We start from the raw sequence: 11,182 nt of genomic DNA, 5'->3' as shown, positions 1-11,182 counted from the left end.
ACATTGACTCTGTACCATAACACCCTGTATATAGCCTCCACATTGACTCTGTACCATAACACCCTGTATATAGCCTCCACATTGACTCTGTACCATAACACCCTGTATATAGTCTCCACATTGACTCTGTACCGGTACCCCCTGTATATAGTCTCCACATTGACTCTGTACCGTAACACCCTGTATATAGCCTCCACATTGACTCTGTACCGTAATACCCTGTATATAGCCTCCACATTGACTCTGTACCGTAACACCCTGTATATAGCCTACACTTTGACTCTGTACCGTAACACCCTGTATATAGTCTCCACATTGACTCTGTACCGGTACCCCCTGTATATAGTCTCCACATTGACTCTGTACCGTAACACCCTGTATATAGTCTCCACATTGACTCTGTACTGGTACCCCCTGTATATAGTCTCCACATTGACTCTGTACCGGTACCCCCTGTATATAGCCTCCACATTGACTCTGTACCGGTACCCCCTGTATATAGCCTCCACATTGACTCTGTACCGTAACACCCTGTATATAGCCTCCACATTGACTCTGTACCATAACACCCTGTATATAGCCTCCACATTGACTCTGTACCATAACACCATGTATATAGTCTCCACATTGACTCTGTACCATAACACCCTGTATATAGCCTCCACATTGACTCTGTACCATAACACCCTGTATATAGCCTCCACATTGACTCTGTACCATAACACCCTGTATATAGTCTCCACATTGACTCTGTACCGGTACCCCCTGTATATAGTCTCCACATTGACTCTGTACCGTAACACCCTGTATATAGCCTCCACATTGACTCTGTACCGTAATACCCTGTATATAGCCTCCACATTGACTCTGTACCGGTACCCCCTGTATATAGCCTCCACATTGACTCTGTACCGGTACCCCCTGTATATAGCCTCCACATTGACTCTGTACCGTAACACCCTGTATATAGCCTCCACATTGACTCTGTACCGTAACACCCTGTATATAGCCTCCACATTGACTCTGTACCGTAACACCCTGTATATAGCCTCCACATTGACTCTGTACCGTAACACCCTGTATATAGTCTCCACATTGACTCTGTACCGTACCCCCTGTATATAGCCTCCACATTGACTCTGTACCGTAACACCCTGTATATAGCCTCCACATTGACTCTGTACCGTAACACCCTGTGTATAGCCTCCACATTGACTCTGTACCGTAACACCCTGTATATAGCCTCCACATTGACTCTGTACCGGTACCCCCTGTATATAGCCTCCACATTGACTCTGTACCGTAACACCCTGTATATAGCCTCCACATTGACTCTGTACCGTAACACCCTGTATATAGCCTCCACATTGACTCTGTACCGGTACCCCCTGTATATAGCCTCCACATTGACTCTGTACCGGTACCCCCTGTATATAGCCTCCACATTGACTCTGTACCGTAACACCCTGTATATAGCCTCCACATTGACTCTGTACCGTAACACCCTGTATATAGCCTCCACATTGACTCTGTACCGTAACACCCTGTATATAGCCTCCACATTGACTCTGTACCGGTACCCCCTGTATATAGCCTCCACATTGACTCTGTACCGTAACACCCTGTATATAGCCTCCACATTGACTCTGTACCGTAACACCCTGTATATAGCCTCCACATTGACTCTGTACTGGTACCCCCTGTATATAGTCTCCACATTGACTCTGTACCGGTACCCCCTGTATATAGTCTCCACATTGACTCTGTACCGGTACCCCCTGTATATAGTCTCCACATTGACTCTGTACCGTAACACCCTGTATATAGCCTCCACATTGACTCTGTACCGTAACACCCTGTATATAGCCTCCACATTGACTCTGTACTGGTACCCCCTGTATATAGCCTCCACATTGACTCTGTACCGGTACCCCCTGTATATAGTCTCCACATTGACTCTGTACCGTACCCCCTGTATATAGCCTCCACATTGACTCTGTACCGTAACACCCTGTATATAGCCTCCACATTGACTCTGTACCGTAACACCCTGTGTATAGCCTCCACATTGACTCTGTACCGTAACACCCTGTATATAGCCTCCACATTGACTCTGTACTGGTACCCCCTGTATATAGCCTCCACATTGACTCTGTACCGGTACCCCCTGTATATAGTCTCCACACTGACTCTGTACCGGTACCCCCTGTATATAGTCTCCACATTGACTCTGTACCGGTACGCCCTGTATATAGCCTCCACATTGACTCTGTACCGGTACCCCCTGTATATAGTCTCCACATTGACTCTGTACCGGTACGCCCTGTATATAGCCTCCACATTGACTCTGTACCGGTACCCCCTGTATATAGCCTCCACATTGACTCTGTACCGGTACCCCCTGTATATAGCCTCCACATTGACTCTGTACCGTAACACCCTGTATATAGCCTCCACATTGACTCTGTACCGTAACACCCTGTATATAGCCTCCACATTGACTCTGTACCGGTACCCCCTGTATATAGCCTCCACATTGACTCTGTACCGGTACCCCCTGTATATAGCCTCCACATTGACTCTGTACCATAACACCCTGTATATAGTCTCCACATTGACTCTGTACCGGTACCCCCTGTATATAGCCTCCACATTGACTCTGGACAGGTACCCCCTGTATATAGCCTCCACATTGACTCTGGACCGGTACCCCCTGTATATAGCCTCCACATTGACTCTGTACCGTAACACCCTGTATATAGCCTCCACATTGACTCTGTACCGTAACACCCTGTATATAGCCTCCACATTGACTCTGTACCGTAACACCCTGTATATAGCCTACACTTTGACTCTGTACCGTAACACCCTGTATATAGTCTCCACATTGACTCTGTACCGGTACCCCCTGTATATAGTCTCCACATTGACTCTGTACCGTAACACCCTGTATATAGTCTCCACATTGACTCTGTACTGGTACCCCCTGTATATAGTCTCCACATTGACTCTGTACCGGTACCCCCTGTATATAGCCTCCACATTGACTTGCTTATGCAAGAATGGGCTGCCATCAGTCAGGATGTGGCCCAGAAGTTTACTGACAGTATGCCAGGGTGGATTGCAGAGGTCTTGAAAAAGAAGGATCAACACAGCAAATATTGACTCTTTGCATCAACTTCATGTAATTGTCAATAAAAGCCTTTGACACTTTTGAAATTCTTGTAATTATACTTCAGTATTCCATAGTAACATCTGACAAAAATATCTAAAGACACTGAGGCAGCAGACTTTGTGGAAATAAATAGTTGTGTCATTCTCAAAACTATTGGCCACGACCGTACAGTATTCAGAATGTATTCTATCCTAAATAAATGTACAGTATTGACCATGTATCATTAGTGGTATGATGACGTGGAAATTGGGATGTTGCCACATTGACTCTGTACCGTAACACCCTGTATATAGCCTCCACATTGACTCTGTACCATAACACCCTGTATATAGTCTCCACATTGACTCTGTACCGGTACCCCCTGTATATAGTCTCCACATTGACTCTGTACCGTAATACCCTGTATATAGCCTCCACATCGACTCTGTACTGGTATCCCCTGTATATAGCCTCCACATTGACTCTGTACCGGTACCCCTGTATATAGCCTCCACATTGACTCTGTACCGGTACCCCTGTATATAGCCTCCACATTGACTCTGTACCGGTACCCCCTGTATATAGTCTTGTTATTGTTATGTTACTTTTTATTATTTTTTACTTTAGTTTATTTGGTAAATGTTTTCTTAACTCTATTTCTTGAACTGCATGGTTGGTTAAGGGCTTGTAAGTCAGCATTTCACGGTAAGGTCTACTACACCTGTTGTGTTCGGACCATGTGACATACCATTAGATAGGAGTGTTGTAGACATACAGGAAAGAATCCTGATTTTATTTCAAGTCATTAAGTGACAGAGACTAGAGACACATAATCATCAAATCAAGAGATACCTGAACACAATTGTAGAGAAGACTAAATGCCAAATGGCACCCTATTCCCCCATGTAGTGCACTACTTTTGACCAGAGCCCCATGGGAATGTAGTGCACTACTTTTGACCAGAGCCCCATGGGAATGTAGTGTACTACTTTTGACCAGAGCCCCATGGGAATGTAGTGCACTACTTTTGACCAGAGCCCCATGGGAATGTAGTGCACTACTTTTGACCAGAGCCCCATGGGAATGTAGTGCACTACTTTTGACCAGAGCCCCATGGGAATGTAGTGCACTACTTTTGACCAGAGCCCCATGGGAATGTAGTGCACTACTTTTGACCAGAGCCCCATGGGAATGTAGTAGAGGTCGACCGATTATGATATTTCGATAGCGATACAGATTGGAGGACAAAAAAAGCTGATGCCGATTTATTTGTAATAATGACAATTACAACAATACTGAATGAACACTTATTTTAACTTAATATAATACATCAATAAAATCAATTTAGCCTCAAATAAATAATGAAACATGTTCAATTTGGTTTAAATTATGCAAAAACAAAGTGTTGGAGAAGAAAGTAAAAGTGCAATATGTGCCATGTAAGAAAGCTAAAGTTTCAGGTCCTTGCTCAGAATGAGCATGAGAACATATGAAAGCTGGTGGTTCCTTTTAACATGAGTCTTCAATATTCCCAGGTAAGAAGTTTTAAGTTGTAGTTATTATAGGAATTATAGGACTATTTCTCTCTATACGATTTGTATTTTATATAACCTTTGACTATTGGATGTTCTTATTGGCACTTTAGTATTGCCAGTGTAACAGTGTTGCTTCTGTCCCTCTCCTCACTCCTACCTGGGCTCGAACCAGGAAAACAACGACAACAGCCACCCTCGAAGCAGCGTTACCCATGCAGAGCAAGGGGAACAACTACTCCAAGTCTGAGCGAGTGACGTTTGAAACGCTATTAGCGCGCACCCCACTAACTAGCCAGCCATTTCACATCGTTACACCAGCCCAATCTCAGGGAGTTGATAGGCTTGAAGTCATAAAAGGCAGAGCTGCTGGCAAAATACACGAAAGTGCTGTTTGAATGAATGCTTATGAGCCTAATGGTGCCTACCACCGCTCAGTCAGACTGCTCTATCAAATCGTAGACTTAATTATAACATAATAACACACAGAAATACGAGCCTTAGGTCATTAATATGGCCGAATCCGGAAACTATCATCTCGAAAACAAGACGTTTATTCTTTCAGTGAAATACGGGACCGTTCCGTATTTATCTAACGGGTGGCATCCATCAGTCTAAATATACCTGTTACATTGCACAACCTTCAATGTTATGTCATAATTACGTACAATTCTGGAAAATTAGTTCGCAATGAGCCAGGCGGCCCAAACTGTTGCATATACCCTGACTCTGCGTGCAATGAACGCAAGAGAAGTGACACAATTTCACCTGGTTAATATTGCCTGCTAACCTGGATTTCCTTTAGCTAAATATGCAGGTTTAAAAATGATACACTTCTGTGTGTTGATTTTAAGAAAGGCATTGATGTTTATGGTTAGGTACACGGTGGAGCAGCGACAGTCCTTTTTCACGAATGCGCACTGCATCGATAAACTAGTAATAGATAAACTAGTAATATCATCAACCATGTGTAGTTATAACTAGTGATTATGATTGATTAAGTTTAATGCTAGCTAGCAACTTACCTTGGCTTCTTACTGCATGCGCGTAACAGGCAGGCTCATCGTGAGGCAGGTGGATAGAGCGTTGGGACTAGTTAACCATAAGGTTGCAACATTGAATCTCTGAGCTGAACAAGGTAAAAATCTGCCGTTCTGCCCCTCAACAAGGCAGTTAACCCACTGCTCCTAGACCAGTTAACCCACTGCTCCTAGGCCAGTTACCCCACTGTTCCTAGGCCAGTTACCCCACTGTTCCTAGGCCAGTTACCCCACTGTTCCTAGGCCAGTTACCCCACTGTTCCTAGACCAGTTACCCCACTGTTCCTAGACCAGTTACCCCACTGTTCCTAGACCAGTTACCCCACTGTTCCTAGACCAGTTACCCCACTGTTCCTAGACCAGTTAACCCACTGTTCCTAGACCAGTTAACCCACTGTTCCTAGACCAGTTAACCCACTGTTCCTAGGCCAGTTAACCCACTGTTCCTAGGCCAGTTAACCCACTGTTCCTAGGCCAGTTAACCCACTGTTCCTAGGCCAGTTAACCCACTGCTCCTAGGCCAGTTAACCCACTGTTCCTAGACCAGTTAACCCACTGTTCCTAGACCAGTTAACCCACTGTTCCTAGACCAGTTAACCCACTGTTCCTAGACCAGTTAACCCACTGTTCCTAGACCAGTTAACCCACTGTTCCTAGACCAGTTAACCCACTGTTCCTAGACCAGTTAACCCACTGTTCCTAGAGCAGTTAACCCACTGTTCCTAGGCCAGTTAACCCACTGTTCCTAGGCCAGTTAACCCACTGTTCCTAGGCCAGTTAACCCACTGTTCCTAGGCCAGTTAACCCACTGTTCCTAGGCCAGTTAACCCACTGTTCCTAGGCCAGTTAACCCACTGTTCCTAGGCCAGTTAACCCACTGTTCCTAGGCCAGTTAACCCACTGTTCCTAGGCCAGTTAACCCACTGTTCCTAGGCCAGTTAACCCACTGTTCCTAGGCCAGTTAACCCACTGTTCCTAGGCCAGTTAACCCACTGTTCCTAGACCAGTTAACCCACTGTTCCTAGAGCAGTTAACCCACTGTTCCTAGGCCAGTTAACCCACTGTTCCTAGACCAGTTAACCCACTGTTCCTAGGCCAGTTAACCCACTGTTCCTAGGCCAGTTAACCCACTGTTCCTAGGCCAGTTAACCCACTGTTCCTAGGCCAGTTAACCCACTGTTCCTAGGCCAGTTAACCCACTGTTCCTAGGCCAGTTAACCCACTGTTCCTAGGCCAGTTAACCCACTGTTCCTAGGCCAGTTAACCCACTGTTCCTAGGCCAGTTAACCCACTGTTCCTAGGCCAGTTAACCCACTGTTCCTAGGCCAGTTAACCCACTGTTCCTAGGCCAGTTAACCCACTGTTCCTAGACCAGTTAACCCACTGTTCCTAGACCAGTTAACCCACTGCTCCTAGACCAGTTAACCCACAGCTCCTAGACCAGTTAACCCACTGCTCCTAGACCAGTTAACCCACTGCTCCTAGACCAGTTAACCCACTGTTCCTAGACCAGTTAACCCACTGTTCCTAGACCAGTTAACCCACTGTTCCTAGACCAGTTAACCCACTGTTCCTAGACCAGTTAACCCACTGTTCCTAGACCAGTTAACCCACTGTTCCTAGACCAGTTAACCCACTGTTCCTAGACCAGTTAACCCACTGTTTCTAGGCCTTCATTGAAAATAAGAATGTTCTTAACTGACTTAAATAAAGGTTAAATAAAGGTGTAAAACATTTTATCTGTTTTAATCGGCGTCCAAAATGACAGATTTCCGATTGTTATTGAAAACTTGAAATCGGCCCAAATTAAAAAATCGGCCATTCCGATTAATCGGTCGACCTCTAGAATGTAGTGCACTACTTTTGACCAGAGTCCTATGGGAATGTTACCATAACTCCTAATGCAAAATAATACTATTCCCTGGGGGTGGGGGTCCAATGTAGTGCACCATATATGGAATAGGGTGGAATTTGGGAGTCCGCTTTATTCTCTCATCACAAAATGAAATTGTTATGAGAAGAGTCCGTCTAAACCTAACTAAAACTAAACTCTGAACTACACAGTCCAAATATCACACCACACAGCCCAACGTTACACTCAAAAGAACCTAAAACAGAAATGAATCTGTCCATCTGTCGTAACCCTTAGTGACCTGCCTCGCAACATGAAGACCCAAAGTGGCCCTGGTTCAAAGAAATAAACCCACTGCACTACCCACCATCCTTGCATACTTTACTGAGCTATTATATGATCCCAAATGGCACCCTATTCACTAAAAAGCACACTATTTTTTAAAACCAGGTTCCAGTAGTGCAATATAAAGTGAATAGGATGCCATTTGGGATACGGAGTAGTCTAACGCTGATGGAACCACAAGCTAACATCACAGCTAACACTTCCACATTGCCTTCACTGCTTTAACTAATTCATGGGGAAAAAGCTTCTCGCTAGTTCTCTCTTCCTCCCACCTCTCTTCTTCCTCCTCCCTTCTCAGGAGCAGAGCTAGGAGGAGGAATAATGATCAGACTATCTGGCTGCTTAGCCACTGGGCTGTGGCCCAAATGACAATCCCTATAAAGTCCTGCTCAGAAGTAGTGCACTATATAGGGAAGAGGGTTTAGGGTGGCATTTAAGATGCACGGTGGTCTCATTGAGAGTCAATGGGGCCTGGAAGCCCTGGTGAACATAACTCTTCAAGCCTCCACAGCCCTGTCTGATCCCCAGACCCCCTCCACAGCCCTGTCTGATCCCCAGACCCCCTCCACAGCCCTGTCTGATCCCCAGACCCCCTCCACAGCCCTGTCTGATCCCCAGACCCCCTCCACAGCCCTGTCTGATCCCCAGACCCCCTCCACAGCCCTGTCTGATCCCCAGACCCCCTCCACAGCCTCACTGTGACCTATCACACACACAGAGTGTGTATGTCAGCTAATTTAATGAGTCTCACTCACTGACTGTGTGTGTGTGTGTGTGTGTGTGTGTGTGTGTGTGTGTGTGTGTGTGTGTGTGTGTGTGTGTGTGTGTGTGTGTGTGTGTGTGTGTGTGTGTGTGTGTGTGTGTGTGTCTGTAGCCCCCTGGGCTAGTGTTACGTATTAAACCAGAAGGCTGGGAGAGAATGATTCCCTTCTCTCTATTAGCTTTGCTGCATCCAGCGAGGCATGCAAGACCTCATTCACCTGGTTAACAACAAGACCTCATTCAGATTACTCTTTATAACCTGGTTAACAACAAGACCTCATTCAGATTACTCTTTATAACCTGGTTAACAACAAGACCTCATTCAGATTACTCTTTATAACCTGGTTAACAACAGGGGGAAATAAAACATTTATTCAGTTTATAATTAAGTATAAAGTGCTAACGACACGATAATATCAAACTTTTATTAGATAAGCAGAGAATACATTGAGAATGAAAAAAAATAATCAATTTCTCTTTTATTTTATATATTTTTTTAAATCAAAAAGCTAAAACTAAAACATTTATCAAAAAAAACCTCCATGGAGAAAAGATAAATTTCCAAATGCTCTCCAGTTATTGCTTGAGTCAAGAGTAATAAAGTGATAGATGTGTTTGCATTGGGTGGAAAGGCCTCATCTGATCTGCCGTATCATCGTATACCGTATCATATCATATACGACACATAGCGGAAATACCATTCCAACACCCTCCCCACCATCCACGCAATCATAAAACATGGTAGAAAGACATTGTATAAAAATACACAGGGGATCTCGCGTCACAGGTTGGGGTCGGGGGGGTTCAAATAAGAGGGTCAAGGGTCAAAATAATTTGTTTGAACAGAATTAGATTTTTACAATATCAATGAAATCCACCCATCTTATACCAACACTGGAATAAAATCAAATGAAATAGAAATGCCCTTTACTTGGTCTAGTTGCTGCTGCCCCCCCCCACCCACCCACCCACCCAAATCACCTTATTTTCCAGTAGAGACCTTATCACCTTATTTTCCAGTAGAGAAGTTATACAGGAGGCTAGAGACTTTATCAGAATGCAGTTGTTTGAATGAAAACAAAGAGACTGGTAGAGAAAGAGTGAGCTTAAGGGCCTCTGTGTGTGTGTGTGTGTGTGTGTGTGTGTGTGTGTGTGTGTGTGTGTGTGTGTGTGTGTGTGTGTGTGTGTGTGTGTGTGTGTGTGTGTGTGTGTGTAGTGTTCAACCTTAGCGAGCCTGCATAGCAACACCACATCAAACTAGACAGCTGACTAGGCCAGGGAAGGAAATAAGAAATGCATTCACCCCGCCCCTCCACCGAAAAAAAAAATGCACCCTTTCTTTTTTTGACTAGTTTAAAAAAAGAAGCTCCAACCGTCTACACATTACAGTTGATCTAGCCAGCTCCATCAGCATCTCAACCTTCTAGCTCCTCCACCTCTCACCACACTGACTGACTGCCTGCTCCATCTCCTCTCACCACACTGACTGACTGCCTGCTCCATCTCTAGATGCTATCCATGGCTTTGAACTCGCTGAGGGCCTGGACAGGGTTGATGTGTTTCTTGTGGGATGACCTCTTGACCTAAGAGAAGAGATGATAATATTTTATTGTATGTTCTCACAGAAATGTGTCCTGCATCATTAAATCCAGCAGCATAAAACCCTGTATCTAACGGTTGGTTTGCCTCTGAAGCTAAGCAGGGTCGGTCCTGGTCAGTCCCTGGATAGGAGAACAGATGCTGCTGGAAGTGGTGCTGGAAGGCCAATAGGAGGCACTCTTTCCTATGGTCTAAAATAAAATATCCCAATGCCCCCAGGGCAGTGATTGTGATTGACACTGGCCTGTGTAAGGTGCCGTCTTTCAGATGGGACATTAAACGGGTGTCCTGACTCTCTGTGGTCACTAAAAATCCCATGGTACTTATCGTAAGAGTAGGGGTGTTAACCCCGGTGTCCTGGCTAAATTCCCAATCTGGCCCTCACGGTCACTTAATCATCCCCCAGCTTCTAATTGGCTCATTCATCCCCCTTCTCTCCCCTGCAACTATTTCCCAGGTCGTTGATGAGAATATGTTCTCAGTCAATTTACCTGTGGGGGGAAGGGGGGGGGGTGACCAGTTTAGAGGAGATTTAACTTGATTCACATTACCTTGTTGTTGGATCCATCTTCCTGTTTCTCTCTCTTGACCAGAGGTTTCTTCTCTGGGGCTTTCATCTTCCAGGAGATAGCAGGCATGTTGAGGGACTGCATGGCCATGGACTTCTGGTACTTAGTGGAGGCCACGTAGCTCGCCTTGACCGTGGACACCACCGTATTCATCAGGTTCTTAGCTGCCTGGATCAGAGACATGGCACTGTCCACCTGGTGGGAGGAGGGAGGGAGGAAATAGGGAAGGGAGGGGAGGAGATAGAGAGGAGACAAGGGAGGAAGGAAGGGAGGGGAGAGGTGGGGGGGGGGATAGAGAGGAGACAAGGGAGGAAGGAAGGGAGGGGAGA

The 11,182-nt window shown here is 45.4% G+C and overlaps 1 protein-coding gene across 5 annotated transcripts in view; it reads right to left on the bottom strand.

The window, feature by feature from the left end:
* Positions 1-9,804: 9,804 nt before the first annotated feature.
* The window catches only part of LOC124010999 (catenin alpha-1), a 233,760-nt gene continuing 232,382 nt past the window's right edge, over positions 9,805-11,182 (bottom strand). For all 5 annotated transcript variants that reach the window (XM_046323885.1, XM_046323886.1, XM_046323884.1 and 2 more), the window contains 2 exons: positions 10,836-11,048; positions 9,805-10,268 (listed from right to left, as the gene is read on the bottom strand). In XM_046323885.1, coding sequence (XP_046179841.1) covers positions 10,191-10,268; positions 10,836-11,048 — 291 coding nt within the window. In that variant the 3' untranslated portion in view covers positions 9,805-10,190. The remainder of the gene's footprint in view (positions 10,269-10,835; positions 11,049-11,182) is intronic.

This window comes from Oncorhynchus gorbuscha, linkage group LG23 (assembly GCF_021184085.1).
Source record: "Oncorhynchus gorbuscha isolate QuinsamMale2020 ecotype Even-year linkage group LG23, OgorEven_v1.0, whole genome shotgun sequence".
Taxonomy (NCBI): Eukaryota; Metazoa; Chordata; class Actinopteri; order Salmoniformes; family Salmonidae; genus Oncorhynchus; species Oncorhynchus gorbuscha.
The sequence above is the reverse complement of the archived record's forward strand: the minus strand, read 5'-3'. Positions and strand labels throughout refer to the sequence as shown.